Source organism: Gracilinanus agilis, chromosome 1, assembly GCF_016433145.1.
Source record: "Gracilinanus agilis isolate LMUSP501 chromosome 1, AgileGrace, whole genome shotgun sequence".
NCBI lineage: Eukaryota > Metazoa > Chordata > Mammalia > Didelphimorphia > Didelphidae > Gracilinanus > Gracilinanus agilis.
In genome coordinates, this window is record NC_058130.1 from 286,510,071 (window position 1) to 286,535,320 (window position 25,250).

Consider the following 25,250-nt stretch of genomic DNA (forward strand, 5'->3'; position numbering starts at 1 on the left):
TATATATATATATATATATATATATACAATATTGTAGTTTCTAAAGGGAAATTACTATAATTTGGGGATAAAGGGAAATAAAAGAGAAAGAACAAAACCAATGATTGCTACATTGATAAAAAACCAATTTGGGGGCAGTTCCCTTTGGCATAAGAGTGTACATTCAAAACAAATGCATTCAACTCCCCATAGTTCAATTTAGCACATCTCAAAGTTCACTCTGGATCTTTTGGTGGAATGTGTGGTTTCTGCAGGTATCTTCAAGGTGCCTTCTCCAAAAAGTTCACCTTCTGGATTCTGGGAGGTAGCAAGTTTCTTATCCTAAAATTACTCTCAAAAGAATTTAAACTTTTCATTATAGGATAATAATACAATCCCCCCTGAAGAGGATATTGACAAACACAGGGATCACTCAGGGATGCATGCCTGAGTCAATTGATAATTGAAATAAAATTCGGTAAAATCAATTGGTAAAAGAAATAAAAAACATCAAAAAATCCAAATAAAAGAGAAAAAACAACTTGTGGATGAAATATGAAATATCAAAGTCTTATGTATAAAAATTCTTAAGTAAAGGAAAAATAAACCTAAAAGAGGTCCTTGAATCAGGGTCCAGTTAAAGTAATTTATGTCCCATGAGCCTGTAGTAGCAAGTATACACTTACCCGGTCAGCAGCCAGGACTACAGAAAGTTTGCCACACTATGAAAGACAGAAAAGGGACTAGATTTCAGCAGAAAATGGGAAATAGCGTTCCCTGGTCTGATTTTACTTTTTCTCTCAGGGATACTGGAGCCAGAATGGCAGCCAAAGTGAAGTGCTTGATAGAATGTGGGATGGGGAAGACCTGCCTCTGACGTATGTCAAACAGCCGCAACCTCGAACCTCAAACAAGTTCAAGTCCTCTTGTCTTAGCTCAGAATCTCATGAATCCCATAGGGATTGTTTGATCTCTTTGACCTTGTGCTCAATTGGCACTATGCAGGTTCTTATGTGCTCCGTTGGCACTGTGCAGTGGTTCTTTTTGTGTTCCCTTTTCCTGAAATCAGAATCATTAAGCAAAGTCCCATAATTTTTAAATAATGAATGGTAGGTTTCCACAGTCTAAAGCTTTTGGGTATACATTGACAGTAGGACTAATGGACATTTTAAACTTACTCTAGTGAAAAATAAAAAAACCCTTTAATACTGGTGCTTCAAAGTACAAAAAAAGAAAGGAAAAAAATAAAATTCATTGCACATATAAGGAAGGAAAAACCTAATAATAAAAATGTTTTAAAAATAAAAAATATATAGCTTACAATCAGTGACACACTGTGTCAGCCAAGGAGAGGTAGGATACAAAGGTTCCTCACCAAAAATGAGATCCATTTCCTTTTTAACTTGGCTATGATCCAGTGTGAGTACAAATGATTTTCACAAAGTAACAGCTTTATAAAACAGTAGTACAGTAGGTAGTGCACGTTTAAAGAAATACAAAATTACCAAAATTCACAGTAGCCCAGTTAATGACAATAGCAAACAAACCCACTATCACATAGGATTCACATGCATCTCTATATAGTGACTTGCTGTATGACATTTAAAAAACCTACGAACTTATGAATACTTGTCATAGGTTCTGCAGATCTATCCAGTCTGTCGGCCTTGGCAAAGATTTTTAACAAAGTCTATTACTGCAGCACAAACCTGTACTGCTGCTGAAAACTTTTTGGGGGTCTAAAACATCAAGAATCTAGATCTTTTTGAAAAAATAAATCTAGAGCTTTCTGGTGGAAGGATAGAATTAAGATGAAGAGTTAAAAAATCATCCAGAAGCTACTTAAACTTCATGGGAAATGTTCCCTCTTGGGAGCCATCTGGGGGTACCATGCCCTAGGAACACCTTCCCAGCTCCTCTGGCATGAGACTATAACAGCTGTAAAAGGCGTGTCTTTATATGTCTCATCCATTATGTTTTTATAAATGTGAGGTGGGGAATATAATAGTGCTATAGCACTTTACTTCAGCTATTAAATAGACCCTTTATCTCTTGTTACAAAGAACTCAAAGGCAGACAAATGATCAGTCAGAGCTATTGATGCTACTAGATATCTAAAAATCACTTGTGAAGACCCTTTAAAATCAATTGAGATATTTAGCTCATTAAATTCTCCAATGGTTGTATATAATTGTAACCAGTCTAATGGAGTTCATCCATCATTGTCTATGTGACAATTAACAAAGGCAAAAAGGAACAAAAGGCTGGTAAGGCAACATGTGATCTCAATGCAAAGCAAACATCCATAAAGATTTATGGTTTTGCCAGGAAAAGGGTTTGTGAAAGATTTTTATGGGCTTTGACAATGATATTTTCTCCAGTCTAGTCATAGGGGGAGGTACAAATAAATACAATGTAACAGACTAGATAGCTAATAGTCAAAACACAGTAGCTTAAAATGATTCAATGTAACAGAATAGTATTGATTAAATTAATATAGAAACTTAAAAACAAAATTAAATCTTAAAACAATCAGAAAATACAATAAGCATGACAGGATACAGGCACTGAATTCAAAAGTCCTTTTCTTCAGTTCCAGTAGCCGTGTTACAAGACACTATTTCACTATATTTAGAGGAGAACAAACTCAGTTAACATCAATCTGAAAAGGATTAAAATTCACCTCCAGTTCTCAGGAGGAGCACGGAAGGGAGGGTTAACCAGGAGTTGCAGAATACAAGAGAGGAGTTTCTCCACCTGAGACATAGGAGAGGGGTCTTCCGTCTCTATTTTAGGAAATATAGGATTTTCCTATCTCGATAGTTCAGAAATGGACTTGCAAAAATCAGACATTTTTTGGATGGAATCCTCCTTTGCCATTGGACCATGCAAAGAGCTCTTGAAATTGTCCAATTGAACTTGCACTTCGGTCTGCATTTTAGCTTTCATTTTCTGTATGGTAGCCTGTTGTGTCTTAACATTTAGGATTAGGAAAAGAAAATTTCCTAGCAACATGAGAAAAAGGCATTCTAAAACCTTAAAGGATTCCAATTGGGTGAAAGCCAGAAGGCTTTCTTGTAAAGTAGCATTCATGCTGCTCAGCATTGTAATCAGGAATAGTAGGGGTGTTTTATTTTGTATAATGTTATATGATTTTATTTGCAAAAAAAATTATTTTTTATTCTTTTTTTTTATTGGTGCTGCCCTCCGGTGGTAGAAAAGCAGCCACTTCAGCTCAGCAGAAAAATAAAAATTGAGTGCTCTAGTGGCCAAGAGGCAGCATGGCAATGGATGGGGGATTCCTGGGAGGGAGTAAGGGGATGGGGTTAAGGTAGTCCATTGTGCCAGAAACCAAAATGAAGGATCTGGCTGCAAAGGTAAGGTGGGTTTGGGGCTTATGTTTGTCCTAAAAGCAGATTTGCTCCAGAGGGAGAGACAGAAGCCAGTCAGGTAGGTTAGGGCAGGCAGAGGGTTTAGGAAGTAAGCTGGGGTGGGTGGAAGAGGGCTTAGCTAGGATTGAGGACCAGGACCCCCTGCTAATGCAGAGGAGCCCAAAAAGGGTTAGGAGCTAACCAGCTGCCTAGTAAGGGAAAGGATACCCTCTTCCTACCCCTGCCTTGCTGGGCTGGGGTTGGGCAGGGAGTTTAAAACTTACAAGTAGGCAGTGAAGTGGGACATGGGAGCAGGCAGCAGCCTCAGTAAAGAAAAGAAAGTTCCTAGACTGCACATGTTAGAGAAGACAGGGCAGGGTTATAAGCAAACTTATTTACAAATATGTAAGGACGCTACGTGGACGAAGGGAAAAGGATTCTGGGAGATGAAGTCCAAGGGCTCAAGATTTCTAATTACACAGTCTCCAACTTGTGGGATCTTTCTATCATTTCTTTTATTATTTGACTTTTTTAAGAGTTCTGTTGGGGCCTGACATCTTTTCTTACTTTGGGGCTTTACAGGTTTCCTTTTATTTTTATTTTTTATTTCCTTTATTGTTTCTTCTGAGTTTATAGTTTGGTCTTCCCTTTTAGGAAAGTACCTTCTAAAGTTAGATTTTTTTCCTTTGTTTTTTGCATATTTTTCTAGTTATTTTTTTCTCCTTCTTACCTTTTCTGTCTTGAGGTTTTGCTCTGCTCCAGCATTAGAGGGAGTGTTGCTTTAAGCTTTCAGTGTAGCCTTCTTTATTGCTTCTGGTAGGCCCATCTGTTATTGGGCCCTCCATTATGCACTTCAAGTGGGAGGGCCCCCGCTGGCTTCTTGTGGGAAGGCTTGCAGCTTTTTTGTCCAGTTGGATTTGGCACCCCCTGCTGCTGGTTCCTGTTGTCTTCTGTTCTGGGTTATTCTTCTGTTCTGCTATTTCGTTGCCTTGGGCTATGCGGAAGCATGTAGGATTGGTTTTACACTGTTATCCTTCTCTGTTCTTGCTTTGGGCTGTTCCCTATCTACTATTTCATTGTCTCAGTTCTTTTGGCAGCATGTTGAGTTACTTCCTGCTCTGCTGTTTTCTTAACTCAGATCTTGTAGAAGCTTGTAGAGCTGGCTTTGGGCTGCTATCTGTCTGCTGTTTAAATGCCTCAGGTCACATGGAAGCACTTTGAGCTGATCTGAATTCTGCCAGTTCCCCCACTGCTGCACTTACTCCCTTATTACTCCAGGGAGACATGTCTCTACTACCCTTAGTTTTGAGGCACTTTTTTTCCTATTAGTGTGTATTTGGAGGGTTTAGGTGAGCTGAGCATCCATTATTATGCTGTCTTAGCTCCCAGCAGGCAACTATGCAACCTGATGCTTTTAAAAAGCCTCTTCCCCAGCCCTCAATCTAGGTTTAGAGTTTAGACAGATCTGTTTACCTCTCATAGTGCTAGTGGTAATTGGGCCTGGTCTTCATCTTGATCTGTTTTATTCTTTTCTGCAAATCATTTCAGCCCTTGGGCGAAAAAGTGTAGGCTAGTTATGAAGAAACTAGAGGAGGATCTTTTTTTTTTTTTTTTTTAGATTTTTTTTTTTTAAACCCTTGTACTTTGGTGTATTGTCTCATAGGTGGAAGACTGGTAAGGGTGGGCAATGGGGGTCAAGTGACCTGCCCAGGGTCACACAGCTGGGAAGTGGCTGAGGCCGGATTTGAACCTAGGACCTCCCGTCTCTAGGCCTGGCTCTCAATCCATTGAGCTACCCAGCTGCCCCCTAGAGGAGGATCTTTTGATGGGAGTAGTATTCCACAATGCCATTTCACTTGGATTTTTTTCACCTTTTATTCCTTCAAATGGATACCTGTTTTTTCTATACTATATTAATTTTTATTAGCACTATACTTCTAGTCCCACTCTCCTCCAATTTCTTGTCCCTGAAGCTTCACAATCCTTCATAACTAATTCCTTTCCTTCTTCTTGAGCTTTTCAGGCTGTTCTTATTCAAAAATCTGAATTCTTCTAACTATTAGGACATTGCCAAAGGGCAGCAAGTTAAGAAATGAAAACTGCAGCAGTCACAAGTGTTGACTGGGCTAGTGTACAGGCTGTGGGAATAGGGAGAGGTGAACAGTGAAAGATGGAGTACCGAGTTAGTCATATTTTAAATGTAAAAATTAACTTGTTCTGGGGTTCTTTGTTACCTTATTCTTTTCTTTGCTGAGTCTTCTGCATTTACAAGCTTTTTACTTGTGTTACTTTGTGTGGGTAAGTATGAGCTCCCTTTAAAAATTCTTATCTACCATCTAAAAATGTATTCTCCAGATTGTGAATTCCAGAAGATAAAAGGTAATGTGGGAACTCTGGATTCGTAGAGTTTTAGAGTTCAAAGGAACCTCACTGACAATTTCACATAATTCATTCCCTCCATCTCAAATAAATGGTCATCTAAACACTGCTTAAAGACTTCTTTGATAAAGAATGTATTATTTCCCAATATGGTAAATTCCCACTTTAAATTCAAGGAAAGTTTTCCTTTTCATCTGGCCTAAAATTGCCTCCGAATTTCTCCTGGTTTTCCTCTGGAAAAAAACAGAATAACAAAAATCCCTCTTTCATATGATAGCCTCATTCATATGTGGCCTCCCTAAGTCTTCTGTTTTCTATATTAAACATCCTTAGTTCTTTCATCCAAAAAATCCTGAGAGATTGTGTGTGTGTGTGTGTGTGTGTGTATGTAGTGAGGGAGTGAAGGAAGGTAGGAGGAAGAATGGATGGGAGAAAGGAGAGAGGAAGGTAGAGGAAGGGAAAGGAAGGTAGCAGTCTCTAGCCAAAATTGACTAGAGCCCTTTGGGGCTCAAATAAAATATCAGGTACCAATTTAGGGTTTAGAATAGCTGGGTTTTATTTAGATTAGGAAATGGAAAGGTTAGGTAGAGAAAGAGGGCCTCCTGGGTAGAGAGAGCCCAGGATCCAAGAGCCTCTAGGCTCAAGAGAGTGAAAAGGCACCAAAACCCTCTCTCTTATACTTTCTCCGACACCTCCCACAAACGAAGTGGGAGGTGTTGAGGGAAGTTATAGCAGGGATCCCTGGGAGACGTAGTAATTTTAAATGACACACATATATATGCATGTGTATATGTACACCCATAGCACTATAGACACAAAAATCATGAACCAGTAAAGGAGACAGAATAGGAATAGATAGGGAAGTAGGAGAAAGAACAAGGCGAGAATAACTTATAAAAGCCAAGGTAAGAGAGCATATCCAGGAGAAGGGGATTAAATTCAGAGTTATGATTTTGGAAAAATTGTGAATACTTAAGAAAGGGGTAAAGTATATACTCAATGTAAATCCTATGTGAACTTATAACAATTTTAAAAGTTGTATGTGGTTATTAGAAAATTATGAGTGAAAATCTAGGAAAATTATTTTTTCTTTAATGATATTTTTTGATTTTTCATTTCCTAAGTTAGTTTTGAGAATCAGATAAGATCATTTAAACCTTAGTGTGATTTGTGTTAGCTGTTATTGTTTTTATTAAGAAAAATTAAATTACTTTTATTTATAAGATATACTACTTCAATTGTGATTTTGGCTTTATTTCTTATAATATCCTAATTATCAGATGATTTAGAAGGCTTTTTTCATAACAAATTGTCTGTTTACTCATGAAATTTGACAATCAGTCCTGTCTTGACAGTTTTTCATTTGACTGGGCTGGGCTGCAACAGTGAACAAGTTGTCAACAACCCCAAAATTGCAATGTTAATAAGTTGTTTTCTGCTAAGAGCAAATTAAAATTAGATAAAGAATGTTGTGTAGGAAGTCTGAATGCCTCAGTTCTTCTCCTGTAACTAGGTGTGTGACCCTGAACAAATTCACTTACTCTCTAGGCTTCAGTTTTCTTAACATTTTTGATCTCTTTGTTCAAATTAATGTAGATTTCTGACCTAGTATAATGGCTTTCCCAATTATATTTAATTTGACCTTTTTTCAGTTCTCTTGAATTGCCTGGCCTTTTCTCTAATCATTTTATCAACACATCATAATTAATTATTTTGAGACTTAAAGTGTTGACTGGTTATGATTAACAGGAGGATCAACTTTTTGTGGCATTGCATCATTGTGTCTGATGGATAAGTTAGAAGAAGTTTTTTCTGAAAAAGAATTAAACAGGATAAAGAGATGGTGCATAATGAGGCAACAGACTGGTTATCATGGACGACCCAATAAACCTGTAGATACCTGCTATTCTTTTTGGGTGGGAGCGACTTTAAAGGTAAGACACAAATGAAAAAATTAATAAAATGAAAAACTTAATATGAAAAGGTTTTTCTTGATTTTTAGCACATGTCTTTTCTCATTATGTACTATATCTCAGTATATAATAAGGATACTGAGCTTCAAGTACTATGATAGTGAGCCTCAGTCTAAGCAAAAAAAAAGGAACAATAATTAACTATTAGAAATATAGTTCTAACAAAATGTGACAGTCAGCCGAGTATTTATATTTTTACTTGTGAAGGTAGAGAGTGTTTTTGCCTCCTATCAACCTTTAAGGGTTTAGCTTATCTTGCTTTAATGATATATTATAGATTTGTTTATGAATTAGTATATCCAGAAATTTCTTGAACTTATTAATATTTATGTTATTATTAGTTTGGCATCTTTTGGATAACATCTTCCATAATTTATTACTCTTTGTATAAAGTATTATCATCTCACATTGCTTCTAAGATTGTCTATGAAGTATTATTTTCCTATATTTGCTTCTAAGATTGTCAAGGGGTGTCTAATAATTGGCAGAATTTAGTGCATAAGTCCCTTTACAATTTGGATTATTTTTTCCCTAAATATATCCTTTTACACTTGCCTATAATATACTCATCTTGAATACCAGTTTTTACTGACACCCTTCCTCCTCCTCTTGCCTTAGTTTCTATGTTAGGTAAGATATCAATATTGATTTAAAAAGATGAACCTTTAAGTTTATTTAGTTTATTGTATAGTTTTTATAAGTTTATGGTGTCGTTATAATTTAAATTTACAAGTGACAAATTTAGGTGGGTGAACATGCCATTAAAAACAAACAAAACTTCTCCTGGTTTGATATAAAAAGAGTTTTGAGGTTTTGTTTTAAATCTAAATGTTAATAAGAGTTAAACTGATGGATAGGTAAGACATGAGGATAAACATAATGGATAAAGGAATCACTTAATTAATACGAGTAGTGCTGATTCCTTGAAAATCTGTTCTAATTTCACTTTTCCTGGCCCCTCAGAATTTTTTTAGAGCCACAAAATGGAGGAAACTTTTAAATAGTAAAAATGTGAATTTTGTACCAAAATAATATCTTAAAACTATTATCTATCAGTAAATGTCTTTTCTATAATTTTATTTCAGCTACTGAAAATATTCCAATATACAAACTTTGAGAAAAACAGAAATTATATCTTATCAACCCAAGATCGCCTTGTAGGTGGATTTGCCAAGTGGCCAGATAGTCACCCAGGTAAATTATTCTTAATTATTCTTTTTTCATGGGGCCATTTTCCTTAAAATTTTTTGAGAAATGTAAGCATTATTAAAATTTCTTTAAAAATAATAAAGGATTTAAGAATAATTATAATTCTTCAGAAGATACAGAAAGAAATGTTACTATATACTAATAAAATAAATGCTAAATGATTTTTTGCTTAGGACAACTCATCTTGTCAGTTAGCTAGTATTTTTAAAATGTTTACTATGGGCCACATAATTACTGCATGCTGAGGATATGAATAAATGCAAAAAACAATCCTTACTTCAAAGAGCTCACAATCTAATGGTAGCTTTTATTGGTCTGTCCTGTAGTGCCCAACTCTTCTACTAGCTTGATGGTTATTATAACTTTTCATCTAAGATAACCCATCTTTTTTTTTTCCAACTTTTCTCTTCAATTAATAAGAGTTCTGTTAAATTAGCCATATCTGTATTTAATGTACCTAGATTATGAATCAATAAGAATTTACTAGGTACCAACTATGTACTGGTCAGTTGATATACAAAGACAGGAATGAAACACCTGCCCTTTTAAAAAGTTTATGTTCTATGGGAAAGAGAAGTACAGTACATGTGTGAATGTAATAATTTTTGTAAGGGAAGGTACTAATAGCGAGGAGAGGGGAGATCAGAAGAAAAGCTGGTGTTTGAATTGAATTTTGAAAGAAATAATGGATTCTAAAAAGCAAGAGAAAAGGGTATACCTTCTAAACATATGGGGCAACTACTGCAAAGACACAGAAGTACATAAGGTATTAGATGTGAAGAATAGTAGGAGGGCAAGTTTGGGTAACCAGTAACATGCTGGAAAGTGAATAATATATAATAATGCTGGAAAGGTAGGTTCCATATTCTATTTTTTTTGTTTTGTTTTGTTTTTAAATTTTTTTTAGAAAATTTTTCCAAGGTTACATGATTCATGTTCTTTCTCTCCCCTCCAAAACCTCCCCTCCCCTGGTAGCTGACACGCTTTTTCACTGGGTTTTACATGTGTCATTGATAAAGACCTATTTTCATATTATTGATAGTTGCTCGGGGGAGGTCGTTTAGAGTCTACATCCCCAATCATATCCTCATCAACCTATGTATTCAAGGAGTTGTTTTCTTCTGTATTTCTACTCCCATAGTTCTTCCTCTGAATGTGGATAGCATTCTTTCTTATAAGTCTCTCAGAATTGTCCTGGATCATTGATTGCATTGCTGCTTGTAGAAAAGTCTATTACATTTGATTGTGTCGCAGTGTTTCACTTTCTATGTACAAAGATCTCCTGGTTCTGCTCCACTCTGCATCAATTCCTGGAGGTCATTCCAGTTCACATGGAATTTCTCCAGTTCCTTATTCCTTTGAGCACAATAGTATTCCATCACCATCAAATACCACAATTTGTTCAGCCATTCCCCAATTGAAAGGCATACCCTTGTTTTCCAGATTTTTGCCACTACAATGAGTGCAGCTATAAATATTTTTGTATATGTCTTTTTCCCTGTGATCTCTTTGGGGTATCAAAGGGCAGATAGTCTTTTAGCAACCTTTGGGCATAGTTCCAAATTGCTATCCAGAATGGTTGGATCAATTCACAACTCCACCAGCAATGCATTAATGTCCCAATTTTGACACATCCCCTCTAACATTCATTACTTTCCTTTGCTGTCATGTTAGCTAATCTGCAAGGTGCGAGGTGGTACCTCAGAGTTGTTTGGATTTGCATTTCTCTAATTAAAAGATTTAGAACACTTTTTCATGTACTTATTAGTAGTTTTGATTTCTTTATCTGAAAATTGCCTATTCATGTCCCTTGCCCATTTATCAATTGGAGAATGGCTTGATTTTTTTGTACAATTGATTTAGCTACTTATATATTTGAGTAATTAGACCTTTGTCAGAGTTTTTTGTTATAAAGATTTTTTTCCCAGTTTGTTGTTTCCCTTCTGATTTTTGTTGCATTGTTTTTGTTTGTACAAAACCTTTTTAATTTAATATAATCAAAATTATTTATTTTATATTTTGTAATTTTTTCTAACTCTTGCTTGGTTTTAAAATCTTTCTTTTCCCAGAGATCTGACAAGTATAATATTCTGTGTTCGCCAAATTTGCTTATAGTTTTCTTCTTTACATTCATGTCATTCACCCATTCTGAATTTATCTTGGTATAGGGTGTGTGATATTTATCTAGACCCAATCTCCTATACTGTTTTCCAATTTTCCTAGCAGTTTTTGTCAAATAGTGGATTTTTGTCCCAAAAGCTGGATTCTTGGATTTATCATAGACTGTTTTGCTGAGGTCACTTACCCCAAGTCTATTCCACTGATCCTCCCTTTCTGTCTCTTAGCCAGTACCATATTGTTTTGATTACTACTTTATAGTACAATTTAAGATCTGGTTTTGCTAGGCCACCTTCCTTTACATTTTTTTTCATTATTTCCCTTGATATTCTTGATCTTTTGTTCTTCCAAATGAACTTTGTTATAGTTTTTTCTAATTCAGTAAAAAGGTTTTTTGGTAGTTTGATAGGTATGACACTAAATAAGTAAATTAATTTGGGTAGAATGGCCATTTTTATTATGTTATTAGCTCATCATACCCATGAGCAATCAATGTTTTTCTAATTTTTTAGATCTAGTTTTAATTGTGTGTAAAGTGTTTTGTAGTTGTGTTCGTATAATTCCTGTGTTTGTTTTGGTAGATAGATTCCTAAGTATTTTTATATTGTCTAGGTTGATTTTAAATGGCATTTCTTTTTTATAACTCTTGCTGCTGAGATGTGTTAGAAATATATAGAAATGCTGATGATTTATGTGCATTTATTTTGTATCCTGCAACTTTGTTCAAGTGATTATTTCCACTAGCTTTTTAGTTGATTCTCTAGGATTTTTTAAGTAGACCATCATATCATCTGCAAAGAGTGATAGCTTAGTCTCCTCATTGCCTATTTTAATACCTTCAATTTCTTTTTCTTCTCTAATTGCTATTGCTAGTGTTTCTAGTACAATGTTAAATGATAGAGGTGATAATGGGCATCCTTGTTTCACTCCTGATCTTACTTGGAATGCTTCTAATTTATCCCCATTGCAGATGATGCTTTTTGATGGTTTAAGATATATACCGTTTATTATTTTTAGGAAAGAGGTTCCATATTCTAAAGGATTCTAAAATTCTAATTTTAATTGTCAAAGAAAAAAGAGTTGATATTTCATTCTAAATGAAGGGATGTTGAAAGTTTATTAGGGAAAGTTGTGAAAAGATAACTACGTTAGAACCTAGAGAGCTAAGATTCCCCTGGTCGTGATTAAAATTAAGGTAAAGTGAGACACAAAGTTCCAAGAATGTTTAATTATTGGTTAGGCTAGCAGTTACCTATAAAAGGGATCTTTAATTTAGCAAGCCAAAAGACATGAGGGCAGATAAAAGGAGGAACATCCAAAAAAGCTAGATGGGAAAAACAATATAATTGGTTACAAAACCAGAAGCATCATAAATTTGGGGGACAGTATGATTGGCTGGAAATTTGGAATACAAAGCTAGTAAGAACCCCTCCTTCCATCTTGTCACTATGGAAAAATCACTGCTAGCATCTACCTGCATGGCTAGTGATAATAGTCCAGATTTTCTTGAAGGATAGTGTTGTAGAGATAATAGACCAGACTCCCTGGCATCTACCTATATCCTTCAAGGTTAACAGATTTCCTTAACACAAGAATAGGTAATTATCAAGAAAGCTGAACTTCCAAACTTAACTCAGTGGTAAATAGAACATGACACAAAATGTCATTGGTGATAAAAAATGAAATCAATTACAGAATAGCCATTTACAAAATGGAATCAGTTTGATTTTCTTACCCCACAAATAACCCAGTAAAGCCCTAAAAATGCCTATAAGAAATAATAATCAAGAAGACCAAAGAGTATCTGCCATAAACTACTACATTTAGTCTAAGACTGATCAGAAAGAGTGCTATAATTCTATGGAAATCCTGAGTAGGAGACAAGCTAGGATAGGTGGAAGATAAAGTGTGAAGCAGACTAGTCCCACTGCAAAAGACAAAGTGAAAATGGTACCTATCTGGGTCAGTTTTTTTTTTTCATTAATTCCCTTGATATTCTTGGCCTTTTGTTCTTCCAGCTGAAATTTTTTTTCTAGCTCTGTGAAGTGATTTTTGAGTAGTTTAATTGGCATGACACTGAATAGATAAATTAATTTAGGTAGGGTTGTCATTTTTATTATATTGGTTTGGTCTATCTATGAGCAATTAATATTTTTACATTTGTTTAGATTTGACTTTTTTCATGTGAAAAGTGTTTTGTAGTTGTATTTTTATAATTCCTGCGTTTGTCTTGGCAGAGATTTCCAAGTACTTTATATTATCGGCAATTATTTTAAATGAGATTTTTCTTTCTATCTTTTACTTTTGGTTTTCTTTACCTTTTTTCCTCCTTAATTTCTGTTTTCAATTCCAATATCTTCCTATCTCTGGCCCCTCTCCAGCCCTTTTAGAAAGTAAGCAATTTATAGCAATATGTCAATTATATTTGTGAAATCATGCAAAACATATTTCCATATTAACCATGTTGCAAAAAAAAAGTCAAGAAAAATAAAAAAGTACTTCAGTTTGCACTCAAGAATTCATCATTTTGGGGGCAGCTGGGTAGCTCAGTGGATTGAGAGCCAGGCCTAGAGATGGGAGGTCCTAGGTTCAAATCTGGTCTCAGACACTTCCCAGCTGTGTGACCCTGGGCAAGTCACTTGACCCCCATTGCCTACCCTTACCACTCTTCCACCAAGGAACTAATACATAGAAGTTAAGGGTTTAGAAATATTTAAAAAAAAAAAAAGAATTCATCATTTCTCTGGCAATGGATAACATTTTTCATCATGAGTCCTTCAGAATTACCTTGAATCATTGTATTGATCAGAATAGTTCAGTCTTAAACTTTATTAAGCAGTGATAGGCAATCTTTTGAGTTTGGTCTGTCAACAAAAAAGCAAGCATAACTTGGGTGATGTGTCACTTTGAGAAAAAAAATCATAATTTCACGATATTTATAGTTTAAATAACAAAAATGTATAATTGTAATATATAACTGTATTTAATAAACCAAGGTAAGTTAATATAGTTAGAATTGTCATCTATAGTGCACCGAGTGTCTACACAACACTACAGCAAATGTTTCATCCTCGGCATGCGACCCCGACTTTTCTGTATGCAGCTATGTGTCATCGAAAATGGCTATGCATATCAGGTTTGCCATCACCATTATTAAGCATCATTACAATATTGTTTTTACTCTGTATGATGATCTCCTGGTTCTGCTCATTTACTTTTCGTCAATCTTGCTAGGTTTTTCTGAAACTATCTAGCTGCTCATTTTTTATAGCATCCATCACTTACATAACACAATTTGTTCAGCCATTCCCTAATTGGTGGAGCCATTTCTTGACTTTGGACTTTATTAGTTGAGTTCTGTTTATCTCTAGGGGTAGGGAAAATGTCTAGTCTAATCTGACAGTTATCTCCTCCTGCTTTCTCAGTTAGGTCTGAGTTATCTGTAAGCTTTCATGCTTCAGTGCGTTTTGATCAAGGGAAAGGACTGATCACTGCCTTTCTGGTTTTCACTCTGATTCTTATGCTTATTCTATTTTCTTGAGCCCTCAAACACTACACTGTGCCTTGGAACTGTAAACTAGAACTGTGTAATGAGTGGATAAGACTACCAAATGGTGATCCTTCTGGAATCTCTTTCTGACCAGGCATCCAGCTCCCTTACTGTTCTTGGGCTCAGTGCTGCTTGCCTCTACCTCCAAAGCCTATTTTAATTCTGCCATATTCTTCTGTTATGCTAAGCTTCTGCCTAGCCCTCGTCCTAGTGTCCTATCCCTAGGCTTCTCTTTATGCCCTGGCCTGGAAAAATGACTCACTGAGCCTTTTGCTGATTATCCCTCCCAGAATTAAATTTGACACTTTTTAAAAGTTGAGAGCAGCATGTTAGGAGAGCCTAGGCAAAAATATTTACTTCACTCTAACATTATGGCCCCAACCCCCCACACTGATTCACTTCCACTGGAACATTGTGAGACTGAAATCTATGTTGTTTAAAGCCTGTTCCGCCACAGCCACTTTAAAAAAAAAAATTATTTCCATCATTGTTTCCTTGTGTACTTTTTAGAAATCTTTTACCTGTCACTTTTATTTCTTAGATATTTTTCTGTTTCTGAGTGATTTCTATTCTCCCTTTAAGAATATATAGATATGTGGTGATTTCTATTCTCCCTTTAAGAATATATAGATATGTGGTTATTTTGTGACTGATATTTTCCTTGTTTAATTACTTATGTTTCTGTTTTAGGTATTTGCAAGTCAGATCATTTGCTTTGGTCTTATTTCCCTCTCATTGATAATTAGACTCTGGTTTGCAGAATATATCATTCTTGAGGGATATCTTGAGCTCCTTTGTTTTTTTGAGTATTTTATTTCTTTACTTTCTATTTCTTGTGGGTTCAAAATAGTATTGTGTTATCCTTATTTTCTTTGTATTTGAAGATATTTTTCCTGGTTACTTGCAGAATATTTATATTTTCAGTTAGTTTTTTTTCTTAGTTTCTTTAGAGAGAATTGCTACAGTTGATTCAAGCTTTTCTTTGTTTATTTCTGTTTTTCAGGCTATAATTTCTAATATTTATTCTTTTTTTAATTTTTTTTCAAAATTCTGATTTTTCTCAAACAATTTAGCAACATCTTACTGCAGTTCCATGCTCTTTTAGGAATCCATAATGTGTGTCATTTCATGATGTTGATTCAGCCTTTTTGTTTTAAAATATCTCTTTTTAGAATTTTTCAGTTATTTAGATTTCATGGCGACTATATTTCCTTCTATATTAATTTCTTTCCTTTTGGTAAATCTCCTTGTGCTCTAGGTTTTAAAATGAGTTTCCTTCCTCCTAAGATCTCTGATAGTTCCCCTCTTTTCCCCTTAATATCCTTCTTTAACTTACTTTCTGACACCTTTTTCTCTGATGGCAGACCTCAGTCCCTTGAGGGGATGATATAGTTTAGATTTATAATTGCTACCCAAGGCAAAGGACATTCTCATCTTCCTATGCGTCCCCTTTCTCTACAAATGGGTGGGCAGAGTGCAACTCTGCTTCTTGTTGTTTCTGAATAGTGAGGTAAATGCAGCAGTAGCAAGAAAAAAAAATTGCAGTTTGGATTGTGGAACATAAACTAGTGGGCCATCTTTTCATAGTGTGAGGATTTAGGGAGAGGAGGTCTACCAAGTGAGTCAGTACTTAGTAATGTCTCTCCTATTAATTTATGGGGCTGTTACCTGTGGAGGCAGTTGTAATGGCTTTTCTTCTAGTGTACAATTTGTCTTTTCATGGAGTTTAGGATAGTTAGGACTCAAGAATATGCCTAGTTTGCCATCTTGTTGGTCATGTGACCATGAGTGGACAAATGAGTCTTTAGGTCCATTTATTTAGAAATAAGGGCTTTCTTGTTATTCCTGATGAAAATGTCAGAAGTGTTAGAGTTCAGAATGGCAGTGCAAAAGACAAGAGAAACATAGAAAAGTATATACATTTTTATCAATTTGAAGAAACTAGCTCAGGATGAATTGTTTATTTATAATGGTGGGAGAATAAGGTTCTTATTCTGTCAAATAGTGCCTGTCAAAATCTTAATGGTTTTTTAAAGAGTTGTAAAGTTAAATAAGACAAGCAGAGGGCCCAAGGAAGTGGGGATGATTTTTGTTCTGTTTTGGTGGTCATAGAAGGAAATCAATATCCTGGGGAGGGAGAGGAGAAAGGGGAAAGAACTCATCATTGATTGAGATGAAGAGTACACAAACATGAAGGAAAGGCTGAGGAGAATAGGCATCCCATCAACCTTACTTTATTTGAACCAGAAACAGGAAAGTTCTTATGTTGCTGTCTGTCTGTCTCACACACATGCACACATACATAGAGTATGGTACAGAAATATATACACATACATAGAGTATGGTACAGAAATATATTAAAATCAACAGAGAATATAGCTAAGAACAGTGCTAGAAAGAGGTGTAAAAGGGAGGACAGGATAAACAAAACTTACTCCAAGGATAGTGTTAGTTAGCTAGAAAAGGAGATTTAAAGGAAAGAGAGCAGAACTAGGGATTGGGGGAAGCAGAACAGAAGGTCACCAGAGTAGAAACAATATATAATTATACATCAAAAGTGTTAGACTTCAGTTTCAGCACTTCCTTTGTGAAGAGGGATTTGGAAGGAGGGGCAAGAAAGAGGAAAACCAAAGAATAGTACATTGGAAAGGAATACACAGCAATTCTAATCCTGAAACTAAATTTGATAAAATAGTAGAAGATATCAAAATAAATTAGAAAACAATCAAATAATATACTTACCAGAAACACACTTATAACAAAGATTCACACAGCTTTAAAATGAGGGACTAGAACAGAATTTTTTAAAGCAAATTAAATGATTTAGAGAAGATAAAATTAATTAGGTAAACTCAAAAAAAGCAGTCATAGAAATCAATATATCAGGTCCTACTTGTAAGAATAAAAAGAGACGCACTAAAATGGAATATCCATTGAAATTAGATTATGGTTAAAAAATACTGTACATCCAATGTATTCCTCTTAGACCTGAACAAATCTTACAAAAAGATAAATTTTTTAAAAAGATAAGAAAACTGTTAAAGACCTGAACAGAGCTTTTAAAAAATGAGAGGTGATACATCTCTGACTTCTACTGAATAGAACCAGAAGTACATGGTAACTTTGCCAAAATTATCCAACAAATTACCTAACTATATTTTCATTTAAATAACATAAAGGATAGAGTGCTTATTAGTTGTATAATTCTGGGCAAGTCATTTAACCCCTGGCTGCCTCAGTTTCCTTATATGTAAAATGAGAACAAGAAAGCCCTGACCTCTCAAGGTTGTTGAGAGTAAAGTGAGATTTTTGTCAAGTGTTTTACAAACTTTAAGGCATGTAAATAGGCATTGTTGTTATCATTATCTTGTAAAGGACATAAACTTCACGCAAATGCAGAAAAAGCAGAAATATTATAAACATTCTTTGCTGACTATAATGCAATAAGAATATAATCAATAAATGACCTTTGAAGAAAGAATTTAAAATTAATTAGAGACTACTAAAGAAGTGGTGGTAGTAAAGGTGACATGTTCAATACTCTAGTCACTTTGGCAGCTTTGTGATTGGCTACGTAGGCTGAAGAAGAAATGAAGAGTCAAGAATGATTCCAATGTTGTAAACCTGGGAAGTTGGAAGGATGGCAGGGCCATTAATAGAAATACTGATGATATTTGAAAAGGGAATGGCTTTAAGGAAAAAGATAATGAGTACCCTTTTTTGTCACGTTGTATGGTAGATGAATTCACGAAAGAGCTCTGGGTTGGAGATAAAGATTTAAGTCATTTGCATAGTAATGATAGTAGGAATTGTTGAGATTACTGAATCCAAGAGTATAGAGACTATATTAGAGAAGAGAGCCTATGACAGAGCCTCTAATACACCCACATATAGAGGGCCCAATATGAATTATGAATTATTAATTATGAAATATTAATCCTCCAGTAAAGGAGACTGAGTAGTCAGACACATAGGAAGAGAACTAAGAAATACAACTAAGATAGTACTAGAAAAAATGTTAAAGTAAAGGTTATGTTTCATGCAGTTGGTTTTTAAGCCAGTATAGAAGAGGGGAAACAAGGCAAAGGGAACTAAAAAGAGTCTAAATACATCCTTAGAAAGTTTCCCCCCTAAAATTCAGAAGTACTTGATTTCTCCATTCTTATTCTTGACTTCTGTTTCTCTGAGACTGAATATCAGTGAGAGAAGCTTAGAGCCTAGGCTTCTCATCCCATTCAAATTTGGTTGCATGACATCATGACAAATTTATAACCCTGGAATACATAATTCAAAACTAACAGAATGAGAATATGTCTCAGAGGACGTGCAAGATCAGTCTGTATGTTAAAAAGTAACATTTTACACACACACACACACACACACACTCTGATATTGTAAATGCTGTAAATTACCATTTGTAAATGAGTCTTTAAAACCAAGTGATTTGGTTGCCAAAGTATGGTTTTATTTTTTGCCCGGTTTAAAAATACAGATTAACTAGGTCTTATCATATGGACAACAAAATCTAGACCCCAACAACAATGGACTAGAGTCAGTAAGAGAAAAATTAATAGGATTAAATGCAAAATATTGTAGTTAACATGTTTATTTTCTTGAATGAATGAAAACATTTATTAAGTACTTTGTGCAAAACACTGTGCTCTAAGAAGCTGGAGATAAAAATAGAAAAATAAAAGTTTCTTCTCTTAAGGAACTCAAATTGTAATGATTTCTTAATCCCAAATAAAGATGTAGGTGGTTAGAAAACAATGGGCACGACAAAGATCTTGAGTTTTGTTCAGTAGTAAGAGTCTCTGGTTCAAAAGATGTGGACATTTTAGTCATTTTATTTGCATAATTGCTAGTTGCTTTACAAAATGGTTGTACTGCTTCACAGCTCCACCAGCAACATATTAAGGTTCCTATCCTTTCACAACTCCTCCATCATTGTGTAAAGATAAAAATGGAGAGCCTAATGGTTTATTATGATTTATTGATAGGAAGGAGAAGGGGAGAAAGATAAGAGAGAGAGTAGAGGTAGATTGATCTTAGAGAAAGGTTAACCTAATGTAGCTTCTCCATTAGCTGGCAGCAGAGAAGGCTTCTTTTCAGCTCACACACACAGAAGTCCAGAGGCCTCAGTTTATTTAACTTTCTCTCCACCCACTGACTCTCACATGTCAGGCCTTGTGAGCCAACTGTTGCTCATCATCCTTGCCCTGCTTGCCCAGGGACATTGGCCTGCCTCCTGCCTCATTGTCCCCTACCCAAATTGCTGGCTTTCCTGCTGACTATGGGGGGCACCAGAGTTTCGATTCTATTTTCTTGATCAAAGTCCCCTCAGTAACTTCCTTCACATAATTGAATGTTGCCACTTTTTGTAATCTTTGCTGATTTGCTGTAGCATGAGGTAAAACTTCAAGGTTGTTTTGATTGCCTCACTCTTACTGTTATTGATTTGGAGAATTTATTTCATGTGGTTGTAAATACTTTTCAGTTCTCGGCCTCAAGTGACTTTTAGGGGGACATAATTGGCATCGTCTGTATATTGTGTCCTTTTCCTCCAGCTCACTGGGTACCCTTCCACCCAATCACCTCTGTTCCTTAGTTCTTTAGACCACTGAACACTGCCACCCTGCTTTTCAACCTAAACAGATTCTTTTGTTCAGAGTTTGTATCTTTGCAGCACATGTGGTGTGTGTGTGTGTGTGTGTGTGTGTGTGTACACTTGTGTGTCACTTGAGGCAGAGATCTGGGCTGGTGGACCATGAATTGCCCAGTATGGGAGGAAGCTGACACTCTTTGAGATTCATCCCTTAGGAAAACTGCCATCAGAAGGGAAGGAGTCAGAAAGTGACAAAAATAAGGAGAAATAAGGACCAAAAAGATATCAATAGGAAGAAAACCTAGAAACTTTTAATAGCAGAAGGAAATTTGACCTTTAGATATAGTAAACAAATTCATGTATATATGAATAAATATTTTAAAGCAAAGAAAAATGATTCAAGATTTGATGAGGCAGAGGAGGAATCTGTAATGGCAAGTCTCAAAGAAACAAAAGAAAGGAGAACTGATTGAGCGTGCAAGTACACAGAAGTAAAGGATGATCTAGAAAAGAAAAAAAGCTAGTTAATATTAAAAGAGAATATATTCTCCATTCAAGCAAAACATGTTGATATTGAAAACAATGTGTAGAGACAACTTAAGGATTATTGAATACCTAGAAGAACATTCACAACCTGAATATTAATGCAACAAAACTAACCAGAACTTCTGAATATAGAAAACAAATTGCCATATGAAAGAATTCATAGATTGCCTTAGAAAACAGCCTTAGACACATAGAAGTTAAATTTGTTATTTTGAAAAAATATTGTATTTTTTCAATTACATGTAATAACAATTTTTACCATATGTTTTCCAAAATTATAAGATCCAAATTGTTTCCTTCCCTTCCTCCCAGAGATGATAAGTAGTTTGATTTGGGTTTTATATATATTATCATGCAAAACATACTTTGGTCATTATTGTAGGAGAATACTCATATAAAACCAAAACCCCAAAAGAAAAAGAAAAATAAGCTAACTTTCACAGATTTGAATTTTTATACAATATAGCATTTGTGATTTAAAAAGAAATACTTTTAAGAAGACTTAATGGTTAACAAAATCATTTTATCTTTCTTTGCTTCATATGTGTATTTTATGTTCCTGGACATCCATACTATTCACAAATAGTCTACCATACTTGCCTTTTCTTCTCTCTGCCTGTGATATTGGAAATTTGGGGGTCCTTGAACTAATTTTGGGGTCCCTGATCTAAACTTCTTGTGGACATTTAGGGCTCTTTCAAACTACAGTTCCCATGATTCCTCTTGTGCAATCACATAGACAGGAAGTGTAGTGACTGAGAGAGAATAATAAAAAGGAAGTGCCTGGAAGAGCACACTCTTTTTTGATGCTGAAGCAGGATAGTGGTGGAGGTATGATGGGTCTTTCAAACTAACTCTTGATATGGCATGTGGCTTCATTTTTCTAATGGCTGTTAATAAATCTTTAAAAACCATAATATTTTTAAATCTATCCTTTTATATCCATTTTATTTCTTCCCTTGAAATTTGTACATCCCTCCCCACACCCCATTTTCCCATCACTTTTTGATATCTCAACTATCTTTTAAGACCCATTTCAGATGCTTCCTCTTCATTGTTATTTTCTTTTATTTCTCCTCTGTATCACTACTTTCCAGATTAGAAATTCTGTCTCTCTCTGTGCCTATATCATTAAACTTCATTTTCTGTTTTGTATTTTATTTGTATACCTATCTTATCTACCTATCTAGAATGTTTGCATTTAGGTCAAAGTATTATTCAATTACCTTGCACATAGTTGATGATTAGTACACATTTATTGAATTGAATCAAAGCATAGTAACCAAAGAATAGTAAAGTAGTCACTTAAAAAGTCTTATAATATATTCCAAAATAAATAATCATCAAAATATGAATGTTTTATTTTCAGATGCTTTGCATGCATACTTTGGAATCTGTGGTCTGTCACTGATGGAGGAAAGTGGAATTTGCAAAGTTCATCCTGCCCTTAATATAAGCACACGGACTTCTGAACGCCTTCAAGATCTCCATCAGAGCTGGAAAACCAAGGACTCTAAACAATGTTCAGAGAATATGTATATTTCTACGTGACTTATTTGGAGTTTGTGGGAGGGAAATAAGGTCAATAACCAATAGCATATTATTTAGACCAAGGCTAAAAGCCATGCATAAACAAGTGTGCTATTTTTTTTTTAAGGGATAGAGTCATACAATCAAATCTTATACTGGTATACTTTGGAATGTCGTTTTGAGCTTACCCCTTTGCACTGTGATTCAAGAATGTTTCATTTATGTTGATGCTTGCCACTGTAGAATCTGATGCTTCTTCAAGTGGCTTATATTTCTTAGAAATCCCTTGAAGCAAATGAACTATATATGTGTATTTGTTAATTTTTTAAGAAGTTTTCAATACAAACCATGTCAAAGTGCATTAATCAAAAAGTTTCTTCAAAACAAGTTTACACTTCATATAACACTAACAACCTTCCAGAGACTACTTAATGGCCTTTTGAAAAATTTGACTTATCTGTGGTAGATGGGTTTGGAATTAAATGATGTTTCTAGGAATTATTCTTTGAAAGCATAGTTGTTACTAAATTTCTTAGATGGGGTAGTCTACTCTGTCCTTAAGTTGGTGTTTTATTTTAAATGATAGGTTCTACTTAAAGAAATTTAGTAACAATTTTATATCAACCAAAAGTAGGCTCATTAATTATTGTGAGAGCTTTAGAGATTGTTGTTAAAATACCATAATTATGAAGTGTTTAAGTGAACCACAGTAGAGTAAGAGGGTAATATAAATTGAACCATCTGCAGTTATGAGAGGGATTTATACTAAGCATGATTAATTTAGGCAGTTTTGTTAAGGTAAGGTGCAGAGTGTGGAAGAGTTCCCAATTATTTTGGTTTTAGTTTCAAAATATTTATTTCCTTTTGCCTTACTGGGAAAATGGAATAATCTTTTTAGAAAAATAAGGTTTTAAAGTAACTAGGTAGTAGTTTAAAAATATATAACAGTGTCATACTTGAAATTCAAATTTTTATGGTTGTAATATTTTTGGCCACTTGGGTTTTCATCGATTTTTTTTTTGCCTTTAATCTATTTGGGACCAGCAAATAGTTTAATTTATTACATAAGAAGTTGAAAACTTAATCCTTCTATAATATAAGTAAACATTGGCACCTGGCAGGGTGGATAGAGCACTGGACTTGGAATTGGGAAGACTTGAATTTAAATGCAACCTCAAACACAACTCTTGTGACCATGGGCAAGTCATTTAACTATCATCTGCCTCACTTCCCTCATTTGCAAAATAGGGATGATAATGACATCCACCTCACAGGAATGCAGGGAAGATAAGTAGAGATATTTGTAAAGTGGTTGGCAAACCTTAGTTGCAATATGAATGCTATTATTACTAAACATCCACATTTACATGTATGTATGTATACCCACATCTCTACATGTGTGTATATGATGTGTATTATTTTCTGATGAAGCTTTTTGGAAAAGAACGAAATAGGGCACAGAGGCCGAGGAGCCTGTGATGGTTAAGAATTATGTTGATTCGTAAAATGGTTATGTTTATTTTTTAAAGAAAGATACTGTAGTAATTTGGAGTCTTTATTGGTCATCACTTTTTCTTTAGCTTTTGTTTCTTCTATACCCAAAGATAGGAAAATAGATTTAAGATTGAGTAAGACTCCCTCTTCCTGTCTAAATGGTTGCCTGGTTACTAGAACTTAGAAAAGCAGGGTATACTTTAGAAAGCCTTATATTTTTTCCTCTACATGTGAGCAGACTGTTATATTTTCTATTTGCAGGGTCTTAGTGCAGTTTTAAGCTATTAAATCTTAAAAATGCACTAAGACTTTGGGGATATCCTGCATATGTAACTATTATTTAAACAGAATTACTCTATCATGCCTAGGTAGTGTTTGATCATTTTGTTTTCTCAACTTGGCATCAAAATTAAACTTTAAATAACAGCCTTCTCCAGAAAAGCATGCCATAAACATAAAGAAATGGTATTGCATGAAATAGCAAACTCTTGGTTATTACCTTCACACTTATTTGAAAAACTTAATCACATTTTTCTTTTTTATTTTGAATTGGGAAAATAAAAACCCTGAAATGGTCAAGAAAAGCAATGGCAATAGTAAAACTTGATTCTATTTACTTTCTTAGAAAACTCTTTCATTTAAATTCTATTTAAGGCATTTGCTGGTAAATCACAGTTAAATATTCAAGATCTACTAATGCTTTTTTATATCAGTTATTAATGTCAGTGTATGTAAGTAAATTTAGTGAATATGTATTATGTATAAAATAACTTCTTTGTTATTTCTGACAATATTCTTAGACAAAATTTGAGAGATTTCTATGATGAAAGAGCCTAGTTTTTAAGGTTTTCAGAAAGCTCTTTAAATTCTTCCATTATACTTGATTAGAAATATAAGCTGTAGTGATTCCTTTTTTTTGTATTTTTGATTTTGTTATGGGACCCATCAATATTGGCTTTCCATAACAAAGTATTAAAGGAGAAACCACTTCTAATTTTTTCTAGTTAGTTTTATAAGAAAAGTATTGATGATAAAATTATAGGGTGTGTGTGTGTGTGTGTGTGTGTGTGTGTGTGTGTGTGTGTGTGTGTGTGTTGTGTGTGTTGTGTGTGTGTGTACGTACGTGTACATACTTTGTTCTTTACAAGTGGTGAAATAATAGGGAGGGAAGAGAAAAAGCCTAATATAATAAAACTTCAACTAGACCCTCATTTATTAACTGCATTTTTTAAGCATTCCACATTTAGAAGAGACAGTGTTGATAAAACTGGTTTCTCTACCACCAGGGATTTAAGTTTTCAAAATTTTTAAAGAAAGCACAAAACTTTACAACTCTCTCCAATTGCTACTTATTCTTTTTATTTTTTTAAAGTGCAGATAAGCCCTGATCTACAGTACTTTTCACATATTGCTCACAGGGATATCTTACTACCTTTTTCTTATAACCATTATTTGAATCCTGGCCCCTTTTAAAAAATTACTTCCAGCCATTGCTA

At 34.7% G+C, this 25,250-nt stretch overlaps 1 protein-coding gene across 2 annotated transcripts in view; it reads left to right on the forward strand.

The window, feature by feature from the left end:
- PGGT1B (protein geranylgeranyltransferase type I subunit beta) overlaps window positions 1-22,687 on the forward strand; it is a 64,543-nt gene extending 41,856 nt beyond the window's left edge. For both annotated transcript variants that reach the window (XM_044662316.1, XM_044662308.1), the window contains exons 7-9: window positions 7,479-7,663; window positions 8,788-8,896; window positions 22,100-22,687. In XM_044662316.1, the coding sequence (XP_044518251.1) occupies window positions 7,479-7,663; window positions 8,788-8,896; window positions 22,100-22,281 (476 nt within the window). In that variant the 3' untranslated portion in view covers window positions 22,282-22,687. The remainder of the gene's footprint in view (window positions 1-7,478; window positions 7,664-8,787; window positions 8,897-22,099) is intronic.
- The last annotated feature ends 2,563 nt before the right edge of the window (window positions 22,688-25,250 follow it).